The sequence below is a fragment of the Notamacropus eugenii genome, chromosome 2, assembly GCF_028372415.1.
Source record: "Notamacropus eugenii isolate mMacEug1 chromosome 2, mMacEug1.pri_v2, whole genome shotgun sequence".
Classification (NCBI taxonomy): Eukaryota; Metazoa; Chordata; class Mammalia; order Diprotodontia; family Macropodidae; genus Notamacropus; species Notamacropus eugenii.
In genome coordinates, this window is record NC_092873.1 from 472,428,457 (window position 1) to 472,455,651 (window position 27,195).

Here is a 27,195-nt window from a genome sequence, read left to right on the forward strand (position 1 = left end):
ACTTTGAAAATCTTAAAAACGCTTTATAAATGCTTGATTTTTCATTTAAACAGGCATTTATTTTATTCTGCCCCTTCTCAAAAAAAGATGAAAAACAGAACCTTTGTAGCAAATACATAATGATGATCCTCCTGCCTTCTTGTCTCTAATCCCTGTTGAATAGTGTTTCCTTGGCACTGATAAATTCCTTTGGCTGTATTTATTCATTCTTCCTATTGTAAACTTTTATGAAATCGTGGCATTTGAAAATTTAAATTTCTTGAAGGCAGAAGGATGAATTTAATGTTTGCATTTTGAAGTATGGTGATCATAAGCAGAATTTTGGTTATTACATGTTTGTGCATATATATTATAACCATAATTTTTGTCTCATTCTGTGTGTGTCTCTCTATTGTTGTATGTCTCTTTTCAGGTGACAAAACGTGATGAAGATTCCTCCTTAATGCAATTGAAGGAGGAGTTTAGGACATATGAAGCTCTTCGTCGGGAACATGACTCCCAGATAGTTCAGATTGCCATGGAGGCAGGCTTGCGCATTGCCCCAGACCAATGGTCTTCTCTTCTTTATGGAGACCAATCACACAAATCTCACATGCAGTCCATTATTGACAAGGTAAAGTCTCTTTTTGTTCCTTATTATATCTGACTTATTTTAAGCTTTTGTTACTTGGAAAGCAAACAACTCACATTTTGTACAATTTAGTTTCATTTTGGTTCTCTCTAGTTGTTCTCTATGGTAAATATTTACTTCTATGGACAGAAAATTTGCTCAGTATCAGTGTTTGTTCCTTAAGAGTCCATTGTCTACAGAGCTCACTTTGTTTTAATCTCTTGTCCTTTTTAAGTTTCGTTATTCAGTTATCCAAACGTATTTAATAATCATAAACTATGTATAGGTACAATTAACGACCCTAGAAATTTGGTAAAAATGTAATGTGAAGGATCTGTCTATAATTGGTATGTGGATATGACTACTTCTTTCAAAATATTCTCCCTGGATCCCCCTAAAAACTCTTGACACAAATGTCACAGTTCTGGAGTTATTTTCTTGGTACATCAAGTAAACTCTTAAGGAACCTGTGAAACCAGGAAAAGAGAGAGACTTTTGTTGTTTTGCTTTCTGGTTTTATAATTAACTTTTAAATCTAAATACACTATCAGATGTAGTCTATCAGATGTGGATTTTATCTCGGTTATTTATTTTCTCTTGAACTTTAGGCAGAGAGACCTTTTCATATTAATTGCAGAAAGAAAAGGTCATATTTGGATTAGTGAGTAAAGTGATCCTTTCTTGTATATGCTCTGAGGCTTTGAGGGTTATAATTTGTTTTGTTATCACATTTCTTCATTGAGATTCTTCTATGATTGGAAAGATTCTGAATTATGACTGCTTAATGCTGCTAAGTAAGAAGATCCTATCACTTTCTCAAGATCAGATCTTTTCTCTAGTAACAATAGAATATCACCACTTTAAAGGAAGTAGTATAAATGTTCTTTAGTCTCTGCTTGTGTGTGTGGACAGAGATTGGATGATTAAGAACAAAAGCCTTCAAATACAGATTTTAAAATGTATGCAATTATAAACTTGTATTACAGTTTAAAAGAAAAATTGTACATTAACTTTTAAGATCATGCTCATTTGTGCCCTCTTGGAACTATTTTTCCTTATGTGTATTTTTCTGAATTTTACTTGTCATTTTCTATATCATTTCTATGTGTAAATTGTTTTCTTTTGCCTCTGAGCAATTTCACATAGGTCTTATTACGTCTTTATATTTGTCACTTCTTGAGGTGCAATACTCTTTTCTTTGCATTAATATGCAACAATTTTTTCATGTGAACACAGTCTTCCAGTGATTTGCTATTACTAATAATGTTGCTATATACAGTTCTTTTTTTCTTTAAAAAAAAAATCCTTAGCAATATAGTACTAGCAGTGGGATCTGTTGGATCATAAGGGGTGAAGATAGTTCTAAAGCACACATTCTGCATGCCTGCTCATAAACCCAAGTGGCTTCTTCTTAACTTTAGGATAAGATGTACACTCCTGTTTGCATTTGGAGCATATCCACCTGACTTTTTTTAAACCTTGTGAGATAGTTTATTCCCCTTCATTCACTCTGCTGTTCAGCCTAGCTGGCGTTATTCTTCTCTGCACCTTTGTATAGTCTGGTCCCCATGCTTTAGAAGCTTTCCTTCCTCTCCTGTACTTAAAATCTCTGGTTTCTTTTAAAGGGTATTTCAAACACCACTCTCAAGTAAGTTGCTAGTTCCTTTTAAAATGCCTTGTATTTTATATTATACATATTTTGTATGTGTACATAGGAAGCTTGCTGAAGACAAAACTTGTTTCGTTTTTTGCCATTTTTATCCCCATTGCCTAGTGCCCAGCACATAGTAGGTGCTTAATAAATTTTTATTTATTTCTTACTACATAATGCCATATTGCTTTTCCGGAAAGATTGCTATCAGTTCACAACTCCACCAATAATATAACATGCTTATTTCTTCACAGTCCCACCAGTGTTTAATTTAAAAATTTTTAACTGTCTGCCAATCATGTGGCTATGTTATATGTCTCAGAAGTTGTTTTTAATGATGATTTCTATAATTATTAGAGTTTAAATAATTTTTCAGGTAGTTATTGATATTTTATTTCTTAATTGTGATCTGTCTATTTATATTTCGTGACTGTTTGAGGAATGGTAGACTGTATATTCAGATTAACTTCTGTTAGAAGGAATTTGATGGATTAAAGTTGTGACAAAGTGAATCTTTCCCTCAGGTGAAAAACGAAATGCAGTAAGCCACAAAAATGAGTGATAAAAGTTTTTCCTTTGGAAATGAAAAAGGCTTTCTGACCTCTGGGAAAGTTAATAATTATCTTTTTTTAAGTTGCAGACCCCAGCCTCATTTGCACAGAGCGTTCAGGAACTAACAATTGCTCTTCAGAGGACTGGTGACCCTGCAAACCTGAACCGCCTGCGACCCCATCTGGAACTGTTAGCAAATATTGACCCTAGTCCAGGTAAATTCTCTTGGAATTAATAATGATAAAAACAGCTAACCTTTATATACTATACTGCTTGACTTGGTGGTCTCATCAGCTCTCATGAATTTAATTTCCATCTCTCTGCTGATGATTAAATATACCCATCCTTCTTTAGCCATTCTTCTGACCTCCAAACTGACCATTCAGTAGACATCTTTCTCTCTAAACCCTCCCCTCCTCCTATGTTCCCTGTTAACTGTGAAGGGTTGCACCATCCTCCAGGTTCCCCAGGCTCACAACATAGGGAGCATCCTTGACTCCTTACCATCTCTCACCCCCACATCTAAGTTGTTGCCAGGGCCTTTGCAGCATCTTTCCTCTGACACAGCCACCACTCTAGTACAAGTTCTCATCACCTCGTATTTGCACTGTTGCAGTAGACTGCTAGTGGGTCTGCCTGCCTCAAGTCTCTCTCTACTCCAATCCATCCTCTATCCTCTAAGTGGACTTTTCTAAAGCTTCAGTCTGATTCTCCCTTTACGTACATATTCAGTAAACTTCATCGGAGCTTCTTATTGTCTCCAGGATCAAATACAAAATGTTTTTTTGTTTGGCATTCAGAGCCCTTTATAATTTAGCACCTCCTAACTTTCCAGTCTTCTTATGCCCTACCTCCCAGCATATACTCTCTGATTCAGTGACGTTGACTTCCCGGTTATTCCACCATCAAGACACTCCATCTCTTGGTTTGGACATCCTTTTTTTGAGGGGTAAAGAGAGTACTCTTCAATGCCTTTATTAAAAAGGTCAAAAGTTGATTACAATTCCATATATAATTTTACAAAGTTCACATGAGGAAGGAGTGTGGTAATATTATTAATATACAGGTCTTAGTCACGTGGGCAATGTAACCGATATTTCTTAAATGAAGTGGCAATATAACAATTCAGATAAACTGGCTTTCAGAAAGCAGAGTCCTGACAGTCCCATAGGCCATACACAGAAGTAATGGCTTAAATGGTACCTTTAACTGGATTAGACTTTGTTATTTATAGGAACCTAGATTTGGAGCTAGGCTACTTCTGAAGTCCCTTCCGTTTCAGCCCTCTCATTCCTCCATTCTCCAGTCCAATTCTGATTTCCATGACTTCCTTTAAGTTCCTTCTTCTCCAGGGAGCCTTCCCCAGTCTCTACTTCCTGTGCCTTCCTTCTGTTAATTATTTTCCATTTTCCATGTACTGCTTGCTTTGTATATTTGTTTGCATGTTGTCTCTTCCATCATATTGTAAGCTCCTTGAGGGCAGTGACTGACTTTTGCCTCTTTTTCTTTCCTCAGTGCTTATTAGTACAGTGCCCAGCACGTAGTAGGTACTTAATTGTTGATTGGGTATCTAGTAGCATTGGACTAAACTCTGAGGATAGAGACAAAAATAAAATAAGTCACTGCTCTCTACATTCTACTGGGGAAATACAAAGCAGATTTTTGGAAAATTCAGGAACAGAAGAGAACCAAGGTCTTGGGGAAACTTCAGAAAAGGTCTGCTGTAGGAGGGGGTACCTGAGCTGACTTTTGAAAGAAATGAAAAGTTCTAAGATGTAAAGGTGAGAAGGAGACCATTCTAATGGAAGAATCATTCGGTCTACAAACAACTTTGAAGCACCTAGTATTTTTCAGGCTCTCTTCTAAACTCTGGGGATACAAAAAGAAGAGAAAAGTCTGCCCTAAAGGAGCTCACAGTTGTGTGGATTTTTTTTTTTTAAACATTTATAGACCCTTAGAATTGGAAGGGACCTCAGGAGCCATTTAGTTAAACTCATATATAAAGAAGAATTCCCTCTTTTTTCCCTCCTAACCTTGTGTGTACTTCAAGGCTCTGTCTTGAGCCATCTTCTGTTCCTTTTTCTGCATTCTCATTTGGTGACTTCATCTCTCATGAGTTCAGTTATCATGTTGTGCAGATGACTTTCAGATCTCTATATACAGCCTCTTAAACATACAGCCCCTATATATACAGTTTCTTACTCCTGATCTCCTCATTCTTCTGTCTTCAGCTGCCCAGTGTAGAGGTTCCCAAACTTATTTGGCCTACTAACTCCTTTAAAAAAATTTCCTCACTGTCCCATTGGAAATCTACTTTCACCCTTTAATGATTTTTTTGAGTGGAACTTTGTATATACATATATACATTTTAAATGATGCATCTTAAATTTAATAATTTATTGTAAATTTGTGGTGTTTTTTTTTCCTCCTTTGAAATTTTGATACAATATGGCATCATGTAACCCTCTAGTATATTGTGAACAAGTTATTACACATACATATTCCTACCAGTACATGCTGGACTTGGCAACAGTGTGTGCGACATGCTTGCCTGCCAATACTTTCTTGTTAAGACCTGTCAGCAGACTTGACCACTGATGAGGTACAACTTGGATTTTGTGTGTTTTTTGAAAGGTAATTTAATCACCATGACTTTTAGCCTTGTTATACAACAGGTGAAACATATGAATTATTTTCAAAATTACCTTCTTTCCTTGTGCTTCCGCTACCCCTTATTTTTACTCATTGCCCTCCTAATTTTACCTGAGGCTACTACTGCTCCCCTAGATAATTCCAGCACCCCTCACAGGGTGGTTATCATCCACTTTGGTAATCTGTGGATATTCCAAACCATATGTCCCATAGTTATTTCATCTTTGTCCCAAATCCACTTCTCTTACACTTCTTTTTAAGTTACTTGGGTTCAGAACTTTGTCAGTTATTCTTGACTTCTCACTTTTCTTTGCACCAAAGGATACTTCTGCCTCCACAATATCTCTCACATTTGTCAGACCATGTCACTGTGTACTGAATAAATTCTTAAGGGCTCCTTAATGCCTCTAAGATCAAATATAAACTTTTTCATTTGTAAGTTAAATGCCTTACTTTTTCAGTCTTCTTACACATGACTCCCCCCTCTCATAATTGAGCCATACATACTAGCCTCTTTTCTGTTTCTCATTATAGATATTCCACCTCCTATCTCTTCCTGAAAGGACCCTTTCCTCCCATCTCCCTCTCTTGAAATCTCTGGTTTCATTCTAATTGTAGACTTAGTTTAGGTATTGTCTAATTCTTGAAGTCATTTCTTTCCTCATAACCCCTCTCCAAATTGCTTTCTATTCATCTTCTGTTTATTTTAAATATGTCTCTTAGAAACAAGGACTGTTTTACTTTTTGTCTTTGAATTTCTTGTGTCTGGCACATAGTAAACAGTAAATTGATATCTAATGTAAAAACATAATACAAAAGAACTATGTGGTATGCTACCAGTATTAAAATTCTTTAAATTTTGTTATTTTTAAATATAAACTTTTTTGTTAATGCTGAGTTTCCTCAGTTATAGTAGCAACATGGTGAGTTGTCTTTGCTTTAGGGAATAGAGGGTAGAGGTGTGGTCTTAACATTAGGAACTCCTTGTACTATAGGTGGTCAGCCCTTCTCTGTGATTCTGCGTGTTAGACAAACTGCCTGTTATCTTTGTATTTGCAGTTCTTATCCTAGTACCTACCATCTAAAAAGTGCTTAATAAATGTTTGTTAATTTGAGGGCAGTGCTCTGTCCATTATTCTACACTGCTATTCTACACTGTTGTTTTAGTTAAGCAGAATTAATCTGAAGAAAAAAATGAACTCTTTCCCATACTTGAAGCAAATAGAAATGAAAAGCTTTTGAAACTCTTGGAAAATGACCAGCATAAAGGCGAGTGGCTGCCAGTCTGTGTGCCAAAAATTCCTGGTGGCTTTCAGTCACGCTCTGGGTCCATGAACCTACTTTATTGTATTAGCACCAACCGCATACACGTTGTGAATCAGTCTAATAAATGAACACACCTTTTGTAGGTTGTCTGAAGCCTTATTGCACATGATGGTTTTTTTTTTAATGTATGTCTATGCTGTCGTGATTGAATTTGATTGGATTTTTAAGTATTTGACATGTCTGCTATCACTTGGGGATGGGGTGTCTCTGTAATCTTTTTTGTTAAAAATGGGTTCTTATGGTGGAAAACATCAGGAAGGAACTCATGCTAACATTTAATTTAGTCTTTGCTTTCTTTAAAATTTCAGTGTTGCGTCATTAGCTCCTTCATCTGAGACTGAACTCTTTTCAGATTTTTACATATGTCATTGGCCTACCTAAACTTGTTTATTCAGGGCTGCCTAAGGTAACCCAGTGTGTGGCCTTATATTTCTGTTGAAGTACATAACACCTAGAAGCCATTGGATGGCGCAGTGGATAGAATGCTGGGTCTGGATTCAGGAAGACCTGAGTTCAGATCCAAATTCAGACCTTTAGTTTGCTCAGCTGTAAAATGGGGGTCATAATAGCAACTTGCCTCTCAGAATTGTTGTGAGAATCAAATGAGATATTTGTAAAGGGCATATTAGTACAGGACCTGGCACATAGTAGCCACTTAATATATGCTTGTTCCTTCTACCCATTCATACAATATGAGAATCATTTAAAGGAACTGAGGGTGTTTAGTGTAGGAAAGAGAAGACTTAAGAACTCTCTTTCCATGTGGAAGGAAGGTTTGGGCTTATTCTGCTTAAGCACAACAAGGAGCACTTGGCAGACATTTGAGAGGCAGGTTTCAGCTTGGTTCATGGTAAGTTTTGCAACAATTTAAAAGCTGTTCACATGTTCAACGACCTCCCTTGAAATTGGAAGTGTCATCCACAGGGGCTCTGTTCAGGTGTGACTTGAATTCCCATCCAATTGATAAACTGTGATTCTGTAAAATACAACTTTCAACTTATTGACATGGAATTTTTTTTTTTATTAACCAGACTTCTCTTCCTGCTGAATGACAAAGCCTTTTCTATATGTGGTTATCCAAGTTCACCAAAGAATTGAATTACTTATTTTCATTGAAAAAGAACAAAAGGTTTTACTTTAGGGCTCATTTAAATGGCATCTCTTTGGATGGATATGGTGGGAAATGTGGGTGATGTAAGAAGATACAATTTAAATGTATTTTTTTATGTAAAAAAGAATCTCCTGTAGTTTTGAAACATATAGCAATTTGATTCACAAAGCACGTCTAACAATAGTATAACTGCAAGGGATACCAAGGTACTTGTTTTTACCTAAAAAGCTCTGCATTTTTTCATGCTAATGATGTACTGAAAATAGAAGGAAAAAAGCTTATGCTAACCCCTACTCTATCATTCTGCATTGCATAGAAAGTTAAACGACATAGTGTAAGCGAAAGGTGCTATTTTTCTTGGATGTCTGAGCATCATCTTTTTCATAGTTAAAAATTGTTTTGCCCCGTTTTATAATTCAGTTTTGTTGGTGTTTGTACAGCCTTGTAAAAAGCTCTTGCTCCTTTTCCTTGTATTCTACATAGATGCCCCTCCTCCAACCTGGGAACAGCTAGAAAATGGGTTGGTTGCTGTGCGCACAGTGGTACATGGACTGGTTGATTATATTCAGAACCACAGCAAGAAAGGAACAGACCAGCAGCAGGTAATACAGGAGCATTAATATTAAGAAGTAAACGGCACAGGCATCAGAAATAAAAGTAGGTTAATATTTTCCAAAACTGAATCAGCAATACTTTTGAAAGAGTATCTTCTTGAGAAAGCTGAGAAAAAACAAAAATTCATTTTTTGTATGATTATCCCCGTAAAGGTCTGCCACATAGAATAATATGGAGGTAAATCCTCTCACACCTAAAATTTGAGCTTTATTTCATTCCTTTTAAGAGGAAAAGAAAATCTTATAGCTTTCTTGAATGCTGGGATGAAATCTTTAAATCTGGTGATAAATAATGGAATGCAGCCAATTTATTTTAGCTTTACCTAATAGAGTATTTGCACTTGATGGGTCTGTACCTTTAAACCTCTCTCTTCTCCATATAGAACTACTGTAATGAGATTTTTTCAGATTGGTAATTTGAATGAAGCATGATCTGATAAAACTTTAATGTTCTGATTAGTGTCAGGATTTAAAGTGTATATTAAATAAAGCGTGGTATGGTTTAAGGGAAAATCATCATTGTTGTTAAATAATATTTATTAAGGTTCCATATTGTTCAGTATTGGATATTATAAACTAATTTAAAAACCATGCTTATGATTCTAAACTATAATGGCTTCACTGCCATTAATAATCTGGGGAATTTGGGGCTGCACAGATTGCAGTCATACATTGAAAAATTATTCTCTTGCTGTGTTTTGATACTGACATGTAAGGAAAGCGTGACACTGCTATTTTCTGTTACTTCAGAGACAGAAGTGCTTCTTAAGGCCCTTAAACTATGTACGGTAACTGTAGAATCATCTGTTTAAATGCTTCCCTGATTTATTTATTTATTTTTGCGCCTCAGCCTCCTCAGCACAGCAAGTATAAAACTTACATGTGCCGAGACATGAAACAGAGAGGAGGCTGCCCCCGGGGGGCCAGCTGCACGTTTGCACACTCACAGGATGAATTGGAAAAGTAAGTGTCCATCTGGTAGAAGTTACTCCAGATTTTTGTTGTATCTCTGTTATCACAACACTGAATTTTATTGTAAGCCTTGCTTGCCTTTGAAACTCAGGAAGTTAGCAGAGGGGTTATACCAATGCAATTTTTTATGTTCTTATAATGTGTTAAAAGAATATTACTGAAAATAAAGAGCAACAAAATAACAGCCAAATTAGGGGAGGGTGTGTTGTTAGGGAGAGCTGACAGGGGGCAACTTTGTATTTATGTATCTCTCTAAAATGAATGATTCTTACCTAAAAAATAGTGACAGTATTTTGGAAAACAATTGTGAAAAGTGAGGGCTTTCCCCCCTCACAGTAGGCTAAGTGAAAGAATACTTTAGTTAAAAATACCAGGTATTCACAAATGGAAACCATTTGGGATAATCACATGTTATTTGTGTGTAGGTTTATTTCTAAATTTAAATGTGCATCAAAAGTATCACTATTTTAAAACAAAAGTTCCCTTCCTGTTTGGATGAAGGATGTTATAGTGTGGGAGTTAAATTTTTAACTGCAGTAAAGTTTAGACCCTTTAATCTCACATTTAGGTTTTTTTTTTCTGGCATGCTGCAACGAAAACGAACTTTTTCTTTTTCCCATTTATATTTCTCATTTCATAAGTCTCTGTAAATTACCCTGTTGTATTTTCTTGTTACCATTGGAGTGCTCCTTGTTTTAACTACATAGATGTCATAATTCCCATTATAGTAACAGTTATATTTTGTGACTTTCAGTTAGTCAAAGTTGTCTATTAAGTTGGTTAGTAGTGTTTTTATATGCCTTTGTGATAGTTTTCCTCTGAGAATTTAATGAAAGTGGTTTCCCTGTTCAGTCACAGAACACAATAGAACAAAAGTGCTCCTTCAGAATCTAGGGGTTTTTTTTTTTTCCATTCCTCCAGTGTACTCTAGGGGGTTCAATAAAATGATATAAGAGTAATGCAGTGGTAAAAAATGTAAGTAAAATGATAATTTTATGATAAAATACATACTGTGATAAAAAAATAGAATGCATTGACCGTATACATATTCAGAATACTTCAGCTTTAAGGAGTTTCTGACTTTTATCAAAATGTCTCTAATGAAAAATTATTTCAATCAACAAACTTTTATTGTTGAATAAATATGAAAGATTGAATGAATTATGTACATATTTTTTGCTTATTTTCCTGCATACACATTCTTACAGATAAATGATATTTTCTGTTTGAATTTCTTTTGGTAATTTCCAAAAGGGGGTGATAATCAGGTTTTTGTTGTAAGAAATGTGATTGCTGGAAAGTTTATGGTAATAATTCGAAGTGCCTGTGAAAAGCTATTCCTTTTAGTTGGTGGTTTCCCTTTTTTTATTTTCAGTTTTAAAAATATTTTTGGTGTTTGATTTTGTTTTTCTGAAGATTTCGTAAAATGAACAAACGTCTGGTTCCCAGAAGACCCCTGAGTGCCTCCTTAGGCCAGCTCAATGAAGTGGGCCTACCTTCAGCAGCTATCCTTTCAGAAGAAGGGGCAGTGGACCTCCCCAGCAGAAAATCTACCGCCCTGCCGAATGGGATTGTGTCAGCAGGGAACACAGTGACACAGCTGATCCCCCGTGGGACAGACTCTAGCTATGACTCTGGTCTGAAGCCAGGGAAGATTGACCACCTGAGCAGCAGTGCTCCTGGATCCCCTCCTGACTTGTACGGCTTCCTAGCTATTGATTGAGCTTTCTTGTGTGTAAACATGTGGTTAAAGAACTGGTAGATATTTTCTCTCTCAAGCTCTTCCACTAGTTTTCCTTTTTTTCTGGTGGTTTACATTTCTGTGAGTTAATGATTAAAAAAGAAACCAGGTTAGGAGAAAAAAGCCACTTCATTTTTTATTAGAGAGATAACAGAAATTATTACAAGCTATTTCCTAAAATATGCAGACCTACTTTGTTATATAATATGTTGACTCAGAGTGAACTTATTCAGACAACTTAATGTTTGTTAACATTTTTTTCTTTTCCTTTTAGACTGGAACCTGGCCCCAAGAACATTTCTGCTTTACCTGTGACTCCACACCCTGTACCCCCTAGGGGACCAACAGACCTGCCTTCCATGCCGGTTACCAAACCTCTCCCCATGGTACCACGAGGTTCCCAGCTATACTCAGCACCCCAAGCAGATGTATTTTATCAAGATCCTCGAGGGGCTGCTCCACCTTTTGAGCCAGCACCATATCCCCCAGGTAATAACACACTCTTGATTTGTATAACTCATTTTCTCTTAGAGTAGTAAAGTAGTACTTTGTTCATTCATGAGATATATGACATAATTTATTAACAAGTGGCAGATAGTATAATTAATAACAGGAATGCAGTGAGCTGTATTAAGTTCTACCAATAACAGGGCTGGAGTTAAAACAACCCATGATAACCTAGTAAGTAATATGAGTGTTCATGTAGTCATAGAAATGACAAGTCACAAGAGGGTAAGGAAAACCTGCTCAATAGATAACAGGATATTTGCTAGGTTGTTATATATTGAACTTAATCTTTTAGCCTAAAAAATTAATAATGTATTGGACTATGTGTTGGACAGGGATAGTATATTTTCCCTCTCAGTCAACCAAGTATTCTAAGTTCACACTGCATGTGCATTTCAGGAATCATAGAGAATCATAGTCTAGACCTAAAAGGGACCATTGATTTGATCTAATCCAACTCCTTCATTTTATAGATTAGGAGACTTTTAAAAGCCCTGAGGTTAAATAATTTGTCTAAGGTTGTACAGAGAACCACAGATCTCATCCATTTAATGGAATCAAGAAAAACTCTCAGTAAAATGATTTTTGAGATGGGTATGAGAGAAAGGATAGACTTTAAAGGTTCCAGTTTTGGAGAGACAACTCTAATATCAGCTATCCAGGGTGCACAACCCCTTGGTCTCTCCTTGTTCATTCTAGCCTACACTGTCCACTTCCCTGCAGATTATCTCAGTCACATGTCAGGGCTTGATGTGCATCAGTAGAGTAGGTGGGTGAAGAGTTCAACCTTTCTGTTTCGGGAGAGAGGTGAATTCCCACTCAGGTCTCAGGATGACAGGTGTGAGTATTCCCATGAGACAGAGGTTTGCTTCATTTGCTCTGACCCCTTCACTGCAAACAAATGGTACCTCTGCCCCTGAACACAGAAAGGAGCTGTGTCATTTGACAGTGCTAAGGAAGATGCCCTTCCCTTCATCTCTGGTTCTGGACTCAGTCTTGGTTCTTACTGACTTTCTAATACTGGGCAAGTCACTTGGCTTCTCTGGGACTATTTCCTCATTTACAAAAACTGGGAGTTGAATTCTATGATCTTTGAAGTCTGTTCCATCTCTCGGTCTAGGATACTGTTATTTCATGCTGAAAGAATTATAAGAACCAAAGCATAGAAGGAGGAAATTGTAGGTCCTTTTCAGAGAATAGTTAAGAGTTCATTTTGGCTCTAAGGATGGAATGTGTGTAGTGCTATTAGAGAGTTGAGGCTGAAAAGTGAAGTTGTAACCTTGCTGAGGAATAACTGAAATGATCTGTTGGCTGAGGAGTTTGAGCTCAATTCATCAGTTAGTGAGAACTCATTAAAGGTGTTTGAGCAGAGGAAAAACATGTTCAAAGCTCTTTTAGGAATATTAATCCAGCAGTAATTTATAGGATGAGTTAAAGAGAAATACTAGAACTTTAGAGGAAGAAACATGAACAGCTATCCAGTCCAACCTGATCTGAACAACATTCTCCTCTGCAACAAATGGCTGCTAGGTCCTCTAGCCTTTACTCAGAGTGTTCTGTCAGATAGGATGTTTCCCAAGACAGTCTCATTTACTGTTGGATAGCTCTAATTATTGGGAAGTTTCTCTTGCTTTGCTAAAATATATTACTTAAATGTGAACGTGGATGGTATTGTAGGCGTGATCTGACAGTAGAAATCGCACCTCCTCAGTTATTCATCACCTTAGCTTCATAGATAGCACCTGTTGATTTATATGGACTCTGCAGAGTCCACTGAGACCCTTAGGTCTTTTTAAGATAAATTTACTTTTCTTTTTTGTGAAGTTTACTTTTGAAACCCAAGTGTCAAATCTTTCATTTATCCATATTAAATGAGTCCACTTCATAATATATTTAGCCCAATGTTCTAGTCAATCAGGATCTTTTTGAATTCTGACTTTATCCTTCATTATGTTAGCTAGCTAACCATCCCACCTTTTCATACTTTCAAGACAGACTAGTTCACAAGAAGAGGGTGATGTAGTGCCTGGTTTAGTGAGTAGGATGCTAAATTTGAGTTAGAAAGACCCAAATTCAAAAACTATCGTCAAAAATGCATAATTAACGTTTGACTCTGAGCAAATCACTTGAATTTCCTCTCCCTTAAATTCTTCCTTTGTAAGTAAAATTTACTGCCCAGGTTTGTGGTAAATATAGGATAATGGATTTAGGATTGCTTGGAAACAGTTTTAGGGATGACTTGCCCAAAGTCACATAAGTTGTAAGCATCAGATTTTGAATCCAGGTTCTCTCCCTCCAGAGCTTGTGTTTTATCAACTCTTCCTACAGTTTTACATCTTTGAGGAATCAGATGATATAATGTGCATTGCTTTGCATACCTTAAGTACTGTGTAAGGGGCACCATTTTAACTGTAGTCGTCACTGCTGTCATCATCACCATCATCATCATTATAGTAGAGTGCTGGTCATGGAGTAAAAGATGTCGATTTTAATTTCTCTTCGGATACTAGTTGTATGACCACAGATGAGCATACTGATCATAAATGTGTGTGATTAGTAGATATCCTGTTGTAGAATTGGAAACTCATACTGGCCATGTGACATTTAATGCCATTGTGGCCCAGAGAATGTTGGGACTCTCAGGTGCAAATCTGCATTGATAAAAAGGGAGTTGAGAATTCCCTTATTTCTCTCTCTCTCATACACACACACACACACATACACACTCCTATCAGACTTGGCAACTGAATGTTATGGCAGAGAGAGGCGGCCAGATATATAGAAAATATTTTAAGCCTTGGGTGACTTGTAGAAGCTAAGCTTACCTACTGCTACGAAGTAGACAAGTCTGGAGTAAGAACTGAGTTAGTAAAGGAAAATAGAGGGTCACTGTCCTGTGGGTCCACATCCAAGTCAGATAAGACCTCCATATGTTAGAGTATGCCTATTTTTAAAAATATGAATGAATTTAAAATATTCTCTTAAAATGATTCTCAGGGTTTGAGGATACTATATAGAGAGAAGAAAGCCTAAAACATCACTAAAGCTTAATGTCTGTGAATATAAAATGACACCTGAGGAGCAGTGAAAATGGACCATCCTTAAATCAGAGTAGACTACAGGTGTTTTTGCAGGATACTGTTGCTCACACTGACTACACACTTCCTTCTTCTCTGCTTTTAAAACAATAGTTTTGATGCTTTTAAATTCCTTTTAGTTCAGTGTATATATTCTTTTTTGGCTATTTGTGTAAAGAATCAGTCTCATTATTGTTAAAGTAACCTATATGGAGCTTGGAACTATGTCACTGTTGTGGCCCTTCCATCTCTATGCCCATATAAAAGTTGGGTTACAGATCTGTGAGCCAGTGGTCATTGCAGTCAACCTATTGATTCTTTAGCGCAAGACATCTTCCCTATCCCCTCTGGCCTTGAAGTTATTTTCAAACTTATTTCATCATATGTCACCATCAATAAATTTTTTTATTTATAAACTATATATGTATATATGTGTGAACATATACATGTATATGTGTGTGTGTGTATATATATACACACAGTGTCATATTTTAATTACATATATGAAAATAGAAAATAAAAAGACAGGTAAATACAAAATAAGCAGTAATTTAAAATGAGTAATAGTTATATAGTAAACCTTTTTGCTTGGGTTAAAATGTGAGGCAGAAGTAGGGGAGGAAGGAGCATTTGGTGGTATCACCAACCTTTGCCGCTAGGAAGGAGCACACCAGCCTGATTGGCATAGCCCACACTGAAGCTGGTTGGGGAAAGAACAGTGGTAAGTGGTCAGAGCAGCATGCTCCAGAACTTTGCTACTGTTTTCAAGTTTAACATTTTCCCACATTTGGCTGAATTGTCTTTCTGTCAGTTTGTCTTATTAAAGAGTAAATTAATGACTCTTCTCAAGATTGGTCAAAGAGGTAGAAATTAAAGTCCATTTCTCAATTAAATTTGTTTACAAATACTGTTTTTGGTGCTTGTTTTATACTTACAGGGATGTACTATACTCCAACCCCACAATGTGTCTCTCGCTTCGTCCGACCTCCACCATCTGCTCCTGAACCTGGTCCTCCTTACTTGGATCATTACCCACCCTACCTCCAGGATCGTGTAGTAAACTCTCAGTATGGGACTCAGCCACAACAGTACCCACCCATGTACCCACCACATTATGATGGCCGTCGTGTGTACCCTACTCAGTCTTATCCACGAGAGGAGATTTTCCAGGAAAGCCCTGTACCCATTGAGATTCCACCTGCAGCTGTTTCACCTTATGTACCAGAGTCCAGAGAGAGATACCAGCAAATAGAGAGTTACTATCCAGTGGGTCCACATCCAAGTCAGATAAGACCTCCATATATGAGAGTATGCCTATTTTTTAAAATTACTATTTAATGAATTAGTCTCTGAAAATGATTCTCTAACCCTTTGAATAGGTTAGCTAGTACTACTACCTTGCTACCTAATTTAGCTTTTGAAATATGTGCAAAGATTATATATCTGGATTACCAGTTTGTCTTTTTATACTTTATTTGGTTAGTTTCTTACTAAAAGTGAAACATTTCTTTTTTCTGTTTTTTGGGGTTGTTTTTTTTCCTATAATCTCTTTTTGCTACAATTTCTTAATTTCTTAACTTTTAAAGATAAAAATTTTCCACAAAACTGAAGGTTGACAGCTACCGGTTGACAATAAGAAATCCAGCCTACTTCTCTTGAGAATTTTGACAGATTTTTATTGACTTTAAATTTTGAACTTCAAATTTGTTAGACTATTAGACTATGTATTTACAGCTAGCAGAGGGGAAGAACATTTAAAACAAATATTATGAAGTGGATGTGCCAAAGCTATTAGCTTTAAATATCCATTAAATATATTCAATGGGTTTTTACAGTCATTTCTAAATTTTTCATTTCCTTTCTAGGAACCTTACAGCAGACTACCACCTCCCCCCCAGGCCCACCCTAGTTTAGATGAGCTACATCGAAGACGGAAGGAAATCATGGCCCAACTAGAAGAAAGAAAAGTCATCTCTCCTCCACCTTTCGCACCTTCACCAACCTTGCCTCACTCATTCCATCCAGAGGAAGTAAGCATTGTGGTCTTAAATTGTCAGTGTCTATTTGAAAGCAGATTGACAGTATTCATTTAGTAGTTTTTCATTTGCAACCAAAATGGCTAATGTCTTGATTTGTCTTATGTTAAAATTAAAATAAATATAATGATTCAGATAAATTATCAGTAATGAACAAGATGAAGTTTGCCCACTTAGGGAAGAAAAGTTACTATATTCAGCTCTCTATTTGGATTAATGAGGAATCACAACTAAAGTTTTCCAAATGTATAGATCATGCAAATTAATTGGTAAGTCAGAATATTTTATACTTTTTTTCTTATTTAAAATCACACAATAGCAATTTTTCCTCTTAGTAACAATTGAAAATGTGCTGGAGTATGGCTATATAATACCCCTCTACAAAATTCATTATAAGACTGATCTTCTGTTCTTGACTCCCTCCTGAAGTGGGTTATATACTGAAGTACTGAGGAGTCCTCTCTCCTAGGGCTCTGCTGTCTGTTAACCAGCCCCTCTGCTATTTACTCATCATGAGATTAGCATCTTCCTGTACAGGTCAGCGATTATATTGAAGTTCAATATTACATTAGCTTTAGTTATCTGAAAGTCAGCCTCATGCATCAAGGACAGCCTTGAATTAAGGTTTTTGGTTTTTGGTTTGTTTTTTGGGAGGGAAATTAGCATATATGTGAAAAAAAGCAGGACTAAAACCCTAGCCCCAAAATCCCCTCAGCCTCTGGAGATACTGAATGCAAAAAGAGCAGTGAACCTCAGATTGGTGGGGAGATGCACCAGAATTGGTTAGTCCTTACAAGTGACAAGAAAATAAGAGGATGATCAGATGTAGGAGGAGCAGTGTAACCCAGGGCCAGTAGACAGCCTTTATGATATGCCTACTGGGGACACATCAGGATACAGAGAGAAGAGCTAATGAGGGGAGGGAAATGACATCTGTTAGAGGTGTCAGCTGGTGCTCCTCAGATTGCAGTGGCCAGAAAGAGAGAAATGCATCTTTTATTAATGAAGCCCTATCCTTCACACCATTTGATAGTACCATGTATCTTGGCACTAAGAACTTTCTTTTCAGGGTTTTTAGTAATTGAGGAGTCCCAGACTTTGTTTTTGTGACTTGGCTCCAGGCACTTATTCAGAGCCCCTACCCCAGAGCTATCCCCTAGAAATTTTGCTGACATTCCTTCAGTATAAATCTTAACACTGATGACCTAGCCATCATTTATGATATTAGAGTACGTTGAAAGGGGCTATGTAACATTTTAGAAAGAAACAGTTTTATTTACTGTAGCCCCATCATTTTCTAGATGAGGACATTGAGATCCAAGAAAGTAACTTCCTTATCTGAGTAACTTGTCCAAAATCACACAGTGAATTACAAGCAGAGCTGAACTTGGAACCCGTCTTTTTTTTACTACCTCACACAACTCTTTTGATGGCCTTTCTTTATTTTAACTAAACAAATCTAAAAGGAAACAATATTTCCCCTGTACTTTTCCTCTACTTGTCATATCCCACTCCCTTCTAACTACACTTTTTGACTGAAACTGCTTTCTTCAAAGTCACCAATATTGCATTAATTATTACATTTCATGGCCCTTTTTCAGTCCTTGTCCTTCTTGACTTCCCAAGAGCATTGACTTCTTCTTTACTTCTTCCTGAATGCTTTGTTCTTTCTGGGTTTTTATGACACTTGTCTCCTGGTCAAGTCAACAAACATTTATTAAGTGCCCACTGTGTGCCAGGCACTGTGTTAAGGGCTGAAGATACAGAGAGGCTAAAACAGTCCCTTCTCTCAAAGACTTAAAAGTCTAATGGAGGAGACAGTGTGCAAACAATTATGTATAAACAAACCATATATAGGATAAATTTCAGATACTCAACATAGAAAAGGCATCAGGAATAAGGGATAATGGGAAAGGCTTCTTCCATCTCTGATAGTAGCCAGGAGATGAGATAAAGAAGTAGAGAATGCCAGGCATGGAAGAGAGCCAGTGAACGTGCTCAGAGTCCTGAAATGAAGTCTTAGGGGAGAAAGAAGGAGGAGGAGAATTAGATGGCTTTTCATTCTCAGTCCCCTTTATGTGCATTCCATCCATGTTTGCCCTCTGTACTTTGGCTATCCCAGAACTCTGCCCTTGGAGTTCTTAACTCTCTATGCTGTCTTGGTGATCTCGTTGGTTCTCCTACTTATATTTCTCAAATCTACTCAGATGACTGGCACTTCCTTTCCTCCTTTCTTTCAGGTCATTCAGTTCAACTTCATCTCTTTGAATTCCATATCCCTGCTAGACAGCTCCACCTGAAGGGTCCATGGGTATTTCCGTTTCAGCATGTTCAAATGGAACTCACTGGTTTTTATAGTTAAATCACTTGTGATGTCTGCACCAACTCTTGTTTCCCTGAGAGCACTGTCATTATTCCAGTTGGAATCCTCCTTCTTTATTCTTCTCTCCCCTTCCCCTTTCTATCTAATCATAACCAAGTCTTCTCACAGAGAGTCTTTGACTCTTTAACATTTGTTTATTCTTTTCTCTTTGTTCACTTGGCTACCTCTCTAATTCATAGGCTTGTCACTTTTTACTGTCCTCCTCTGCACCAGTAGCATTAAACTCAAATAGAAACATCCTCGCCAGCAACACATTGACTTAGAGGATGGAATAGAGTGTTGAGAGAAAAATACGCAATCATCATAGAAAGATTAGATAAAAATTATAAGGAACTATGATCAAACAAATATAAGTGCATTTATATTTAATAGTAGAGGCAAGAAGGAGCCACTAAAGCTTTCTGAGCAGAGAGTGATCTGATGAAGACCTGTGCTTTAGAAAAATTAATTCAGCAGTTGTGTAGAGATGTCAAATGAGCTGCACATGCACAGAACCAGATTAAAATACTAATGAGAAATGTTTAACAAAATAAGTGAAAATACGATTCAAAAAGATATTGCTAATTTGTGCTTTCCTCTTTCCCACCAATCTTCCTTATGCTCTGCCTTTGCATAATACAAACTCTTTTAATGGGCTCCATCTTTGATTGTTTCAAGTTTCATCCCAAGTACTATCTCCTTTAAATGCTCTCTCTGAAACCTGAAATTACTTTGTGTGTTTTCATCCATGTTGTTTTCCTTCAGTAGAATGTCAGGTCATTGTCAGGGACTTAGTGAACTTCTTGTCTTGCTTTGTATTGGGTGCTGAGTAGACAGCTAGTAAATGTTTTACTGAAGTGAGTTCTTTATAATAAACTTGATTTTTAAAATGTCTTAAGAAGCTATTATGTATGTAGCGTAGTGCTGCAGATGTTTGGCACACATGCTTTCCTCCTAGGTCAAGCTAGTGCATGTTAAATACTGTTGATCCCAGGGCCTGTTTCTTGTTTCTCTTCAGGTTCCCAAGACTAATATCTTTTGCACTGTATGCATCATTGCCTTCCAGTGTAGATAAAACTTTGATCCTTCTTCAGAAAATTTAAATGTAAATCCATGAATTGAAGGCAGCTGGGCAGCATAGTGGATAGCGCTGTAGTAAGGAATATCTCAGTTCAAATCTCACCAAGCTGTGTGACCCTGGGTTTATCAATCTTATTTGAAGAATGGGAATAATAATAGCACTTAACTTCTAGGTTTATTGTTAGGATAAAATGAGATATTTACAAAATGATCACAATTGTAGAGCGCTTTGCTAACCTTAAAGCACAATATCTGTATTACTTGTTACTGTTATATAAAAGGTTTTCTGTAGTTCATCATGTAGATATATTTCATTGTGATTTACTAATTTACCTCACCCCTTGGCTCCAAATACCTCCGTTTACACACACAAAACCCCTTCTCCCCCCAACACACACATCTCAGTGCTTTGTCTTTTGTTTGGTCAATCAATGAAACCAACATGCTTTTTAAAGTGCTTTCTGTGTGCCCAATACTGTTGAAAGACTGAGGGTACCGAAACCAAGAAACTCTTACTTTTATTCTGTAATGTATCTTGTTTATCCATACATAGTTGTTTTCATGTTGCCTTCCCCATTCGACTGAGCTTCTTGAGGGCAAGAACTGTTTTTTTCTTTCTTTATATCCCTAGCACTTAGCACAGGCGCTTAGTAAGTTCTTTTTGACTGACTGAGCTCACATTCTATTTTGAATTTCTAAGAGGCCTCAGATCAGACAAATGCTATTGGTTTTATTTCTCTAATTTATCAAATTTTGGGCAGAGAAATAAGGTATAGTATTTTAACAACTTATGAAATGTATATGAAACTACAAGATTCACTGGTAATATAAGTTGTAAATATGTTGTGTTTTTTTTTCCCCACTATGGAATATGGTTCTTGACTTGACTTCTGTTTTCTTTTTGATGAGAATGGTGTTTATTAAAATCCTCTTTACCACCACTTGCAGTAAAACTAGTCAGGAATTCACAGTTATGTTTATTTGAATTGACTTGAACTTCAAATATCTAGAATCTACAAGAATGGTTTTACAGTTTCATAACTGATGCCAGTCGACAAGAATCCTCTATCCCACAGCATTTTGCTTCCAGCTACAAATTACTTGAAAATGCCCTTGCTTCATCTAAGCCGTGATTACTCATAGCTTTGTCCTGTTTCTCATTTCCAGTATTTGGATGATGACCTGAAAGTTGCTGGGAAATACAAAGGGAATGATTACAGCCAGTACTCCCCTTGGTCATGTGATACCATTGGCTCCTACATCGGAACCAAAGATGCGAAACCCAAAGATGCTGTTGCAGCTGGCAGCGTGGAGATGACGGTATGTACAACACCAGACTTCTCTAAACGGTCTACAGTTCCAAGCCCTGTCCTTTCAGCAGGCTCTGGCCTCTGCCCTGCCCAGCATCCTTCCATTTGGGGAAGGCTTAAGTTTTTAAAGTTTTTTTAACTTTTAAGTTTTTAAATGTAGTACAAAATGGACGTATCTTTAGAATGTGCCACCTAGAATCCAGGTTTTCCCAATTATTTCTGCTCTCCCTACTGTTTGATGTCAGCCTCTGTAGCAGCTCCGTTCCCCAACAACTGAAACCAAACTGACGTGCACTTTGTTGTCTTTGATCAAGACTCATATTTGTTGGGTGTTATATTTAAAATATATCACCACTGAATTTAACTTTTTAATTTAATTTTTAAATTTAATTTAAATTTAATTTTTTAAATTAATTTTTAATTTAAATTTAAAATTTAACTTTTTTAATAGTTCTGAAGTATAAATGGTATTACTGCTTTAGTTAATGTTTGTCATAGTACTTAGAACCAATTTCTCTCTGAAGTCTAGTTAGGTTAATTGTTGCTCTGCTTTGAAGGGCTGTTTTTTGAAAAAAGAAATTAGGTTTATTTTTGCTGGTCATAGAAGAAAGAAACTAGGACCAATGAGTAGAAGTTGGGGGAAATCTTAGTCAATATCAGGAATAACTTAATATTCTCACAGTTTGAGCTGCCCCCAAAATGGAATAGGTAACAGTATTAAGATAGTGAGTTCTCTATTATTTGAGGTATTCAAGAAAAAGGCTTTATGACTACAGAGTATTGTAGCATTGTATTGTATATATCTGTTGGGCAGTGATGTATCAAAGTCAAATAGATACTTATCTTTGCAGGCCTCTTGTTGAACTACAAAATGTCTGTGTTGTATATTTTGTTAAACATTTCCCAATTAGATTTTAATCTTTCTGAGGATAGAAGATTGAACTTGGTGGCTAGTCAGTCCTTTTCCAACTTTGTGGAGTTTTTTAATACTAGCATATGATCAAAAGTGGGAAGTAGAAAATTATTCTGTACTTGAGTTTGTATGTGATGGAGACAAAAGCAGAGGACCTGGTTTTTTGGCAAGATCTTGTTTATCTGTTCACAAGCATTTATGCAGGTTCTATGCCAAATCCTGAGGAGACAGAAAAGAAAAAAAAGAGCATTCCTCAAGTTTACCTTCTGTCAGGAAGGAGAACCCTTGCTGTGGTAGTGACTAGAAGGCAGTATTACTATAGGTAACAGAAATGTTAATGAAAACAAGTCTCCCTCCCGCCTTTCAAATGGCTAGACAAACCTTGCCCACCCTGCCCCACCCTTTAAGCTCTTTCAGACCAGAAATGTGTCATTGAAGGTTCAACTCTTGGGCTTTTCAACAATTAAACCTTCCTGTAGCAAGTCTTGTAAAACATGGGCTTTTCAACAATTAAACCTTCCTATTGCAAGTCTTAGAAAACATCTTAGTCTGTGGAAATTGCTCTGGGTTGCTCAGTTTAGCTCAGGGCTTCTCAAACTGCGATCTATGGACCCCTACAGGAAAGCACATGGATAGATTTGAGGGAGACCAGGAATGTAAAATGGCTCTTGATTTTCACCCATCTCTAACTGGATTTTAGCATTTCCTTTGATTATGAATGTTGATAACAAATATTCTTTAGAGAAGAGGCTTTACTAGGCTACCAAAGGGAACATTGGTATGAAAAAAGGTTAAGGACCCTGTTCTGGTTCATTCCTTCTTCCCTGGCTAACATCCCCCCTGAAAACTGAAGAAGTGACTTCATCACTTATTAGCCTTGTGGACTCAACTTTGCCCTAATTGTCTTTTGAACCAGAGCAGAGGTGTTAGCCTTTTTTGTGTCATAGATCATTTCTCAGAATAATGTTTTTAAATGTTCAAAACACAAGACATAGGATTATAAACAAAACCAACTATTTTGAAATATAGTTATCAAAGTATAAGACAAGCAATGTCATGGACTAGGGGATCCAGAACCACTTCTACCATTCAGTAATTCTGTGTTGAATTAAAATATAGAACACTTCTGAATCCTTCTACTCTTCTTTCTAGTTTCATTATAGTATTTTTAGTCTTACAGAAGTAAAGAACATTATAGCAGAAAAAACTTAAGGTGGGGATGGGCTTTTACTTTTTGACTTGTCTACCAGAATGTGGAAAGTAAAAGTGTAAGAGAGCAGCGGCTAGAGCTTCAGCGAAGGGTAGCAGAAACCAGTGATGATGACCTCATCCCATTTGGTGACCGGCCCACAGTGTCCCGATTTGGCGCCATATCTCGAACTTCCAAGGCCATGTATCAGGGTTCTGGCCCAATGCAGGCTCTGGCAGCTCAGGGGGCTTCCACCAAATCAATCAGCATTTCTGGTGAGTGTTTGTGAATTTCCTGAGGGTCAAATGAAATATTTTTGACTTTTTTCTTTTCGTATTGAAATATTCTTAACTTGTCAGTGCTTAATTTATCTGATTTTTAGAAAATTGTGTCACTGTACCTTTGAGGCTATCTGGGAAGCTAGTAACTATAGCTCAAAGGAAAAGAAAGCAGCATGAACTGGATATTCCCTAAATAGCTCTCTTTCTCTTCAAGATTACAGTCCATATGGAGTTCATGGTGGCTGGGGAGGTTCTCCATATTCCCCTCACCAAACAATGCCTTCTCAGGGACACTTCACTGAAAGGTATGTTTGTCTGTCTCTTGGGGGGTGGTGGACAGTGGAGAAGGTGTGGATTGTTTTTCCTTTTTTCTGTGCATGTTGTAATGATGTATTATTTTTAGCATTCTTTCCTTTTTAAATTTTCTCTCCCCTTTTCAAATTCTCTTCCTCACCTATCTGCTGAGAGGGCAAACAAAATATAAATTATACATGTGAAATCATGCAAAACATGTTTCCATATGAGCCCATAATTTTTTTTAAAAAGTCAAGAAAAGTAAAGAAAGTGCAAAAATTATATTTCTGTCTGTTGAACTCTGTTAATCAGTTCTCTCTCTCAAAATGGATAGCATTTTTTCATCATTTGGAATTGTCTCATATCCTTTTACTGACCAGAGCAGCCAAGTCTTTCACAGTTGATCACCATTACAACATTGCTGTTACTCTGCACCATGATCTCCTAGTTCTTCTCACTTCACTTTGCATCAGATCATATAACTCTTGTCATGTTTTTTCTGAAGCCATCCTCCTTATCATTTCTTATAGCACAATGTACTGTTGCCCATCACAAATACTTTGTGGCTTGTTCAGCCATTCACCATTGATGGGTATCCCCTCAATTTCCAATTCTTTGCCACCACAAAAAGAGCTGCTATTAATATTTTTATACATAAGGTAGGTCCTTTTCATTTTCCTTTGGATCTCTTTGGGATACAGACCTAGTAGTGGTGTTACTGGGGTCAATAGTATTCACAGAGAGTTTTCTATGAACCTTAAGAAGTTCTTAAATGAGTTTTCTCTTGTCATGCAGTTATTCTGGCTACAATAGTTGCACTTCAATTTCTTTTATTGCTTTCCCATCAAAGGGAAAGATTGTCCATGTCGGAAGTGGCCAGTCATGGGAAGCCCTTGCCCTCTGCTGAGAGAGAACAGCTCAGACTAGAGCTGCAGCAGTTGAACCACCAGATTAACCAGCACACTCAGCTTCGAGGACTTGAGGTACTAGCCTAGACATGACTTTGCTTTTTTGGCTAGAGACTTTGAAAGTACTTCAAGAGATTGAAAAAAAGTTGACCACTACATGGGCAGATTTTTAGGTACCATATTCCAGTTGATTAAGCCTTCTGTGGAATGAACTAACTTTGTGCAAGTTTTTAAAATGTATCTTTCTGAAAACTCAATACATAGCTAAATTCCATATCTAGGAGACATTTTGATTAGTATTATTAAGTGGGAGGAGCTCTTTGTACCTATTAATAATCTGGAGTAAAAGTATTGACCTGTGCTTACATTAATCTTTATATATTCTGTGTTTTAGCTAAAGGGGCCTTCTTTTTATTTCCTTATCTCGGTATTCCATCTGCCCCTGTGCTTTATTTGATACGTATCATGTAGACCTAAGGGTCAGCTCATGGGCCATCTCCTGCAGTCTTTATTGTCCCCCCTAGTTGTGTTCTCTCTCCCTTTAGATTATATTTATTTATCTTCATAGATGTTGTAAACTCCTTGAAAAGCAGGGATTTTATTTTGTCCTTTTATACCCAGACCTAATATAATGCTTTTCCCATGGTAGGTGCTTAATAGTTATTTGTTGAATTGAATTTTTTTATTTAAAGAAAATGAAATTTTACAAACATAGCCACTTATGTATGTATGTGTAAAAGATTGTGGAATAAATGTCAGCAGACAGGCTTGCTGTTTTATTTTGTAATTGTGATTGCAAGTTTGTGAAAGGAATATTGGCTATCAAATATAACAAGTAATGTTGGTGGCACCCTTATGGGAGCATAGAGGAAGAATGATTAAATCTTAGTATGCTAAAATTATCACCCTTTGGTTATATAATTTCACTTGTCTTCTAGAGAAAACCATTAGAAAACTAAGTGTGGATACTAATGTATTATTTTCCTTTAGGAAAAATGATTGTAGATTGTTTTGGAGAGAATTGTAACTCACCACAGTCCTTGTTTTTATCATTAGGAAGAATTGTTGCGGGGGGTGTTTTTTAATTTCATGTCTTGCTTTGTACTATTGTGTTGGGCTTTAGCATTCATGGGATCTGGAGCATGTTTAAATTTTTCACGTCTGCTTTTTGTCAGTATCTTAATTTTGGATTCTCAGTCTCCTTTCTGCTCTGATCACTATAATACAGCTGTAATAGAACATAGAAGTTTAGAACCTTCAGTCCTGGTTCCTTTTTTCCCCCAGGAAAGTATTTGCAATCTGTAGATTTATTGCTTAATTCAGTCTTTTATTCTGTCAGTTTCTGGAATTGTCTATCTGAAGGGCAGATATTCAGGGCCATTTTCAATTTTGTCAGCTGCTAGTCACATCAGTCTTAACTAGAACTCTTTGCCATTGCATTAAGTAATGCCCATTGAAAGGATTATGGGCTTAGAATCCCAGCAAAATTTTTTAAAATGGGTTGAAATGGGCAAATCTTTACCAGTATGTACTACTTAATTAAAAGAGAAAGAATAAATCAGCCTAAACATGGAACATCTGAAATCAATGTTATTTAATAAATACTCAGTAAGCACTAGGGATACAAAGGAAGGCAAAAGCTTAGTGCCTCCAGACCTTCATATTTTACATGGTGTTTTAAGAAAGAGGCAGTGCTTTATGATGCCATCATTTTTGTTGGAAAGATGTTTATGCTTATTGTCATAAAGCAGTAATCATCCCCTAATCCTTGTTCACTTTTTTGCATGGTGTGAGTGCTAAGTTGTGTATATGCTTGGTTTGTGCATTTTTAGGCTGTTAGTAACAGGCTGCTGTTGCAGAGGGAGACAACCACTCTGGCAGGCCAGCCCCCTCCCCAACCTCCACCACCACCCCCCAAGTGGCCGGGGATGGTCTCAAGTGAGCAGTTGAGTTTGGAGCTACACCAGGTGGAGAGGGAAATCGGGAAGAGAACGAGGGAGCTGAGCATG

General features: G+C 36.9%; 1 protein-coding gene across 4 annotated transcripts in view; it reads left to right on the forward strand.

The window, feature by feature from the left end:
* Window positions 1-27,195, forward strand: part of RC3H1 (ring finger and CCCH-type domains 1) — an 83,517-nt gene that overhangs the window by 44,111 nt on the left and 12,211 nt on the right. For 3 of the 4 annotated variants that reach the window (XM_072648576.1, XM_072648575.1, XM_072648578.1), the window contains exons 6-18: window positions 413-613; window positions 2,896-3,028; window positions 8,386-8,504; window positions 9,367-9,479; window positions 10,905-11,186; window positions 11,504-11,718; window positions 15,751-16,121; window positions 16,679-16,843; window positions 21,459-21,611; window positions 23,765-23,978; window positions 24,199-24,289; window positions 25,129-25,261; window positions 27,019-27,195. In XM_072648576.1, coding sequence (XP_072504677.1) covers window positions 413-613; window positions 2,896-3,028; window positions 8,386-8,504; window positions 9,367-9,479; window positions 10,905-11,186; window positions 11,504-11,718; window positions 15,751-16,121; window positions 16,679-16,843; window positions 21,459-21,611; window positions 23,765-23,978; window positions 24,199-24,289; window positions 25,129-25,261; window positions 27,019-27,195 — 2,367 coding nt within the window. The remainder of the gene's footprint in view (window positions 1-412; window positions 614-2,895; window positions 3,029-8,385; window positions 8,505-9,366; window positions 9,480-10,904; window positions 11,187-11,503; window positions 11,719-15,750; window positions 16,122-16,678; window positions 16,844-21,458; window positions 21,612-23,764; window positions 23,979-24,198; window positions 24,290-25,128; window positions 25,262-27,018) is intronic. The other variant, XM_072648579.1, reaches the window with a different exon arrangement.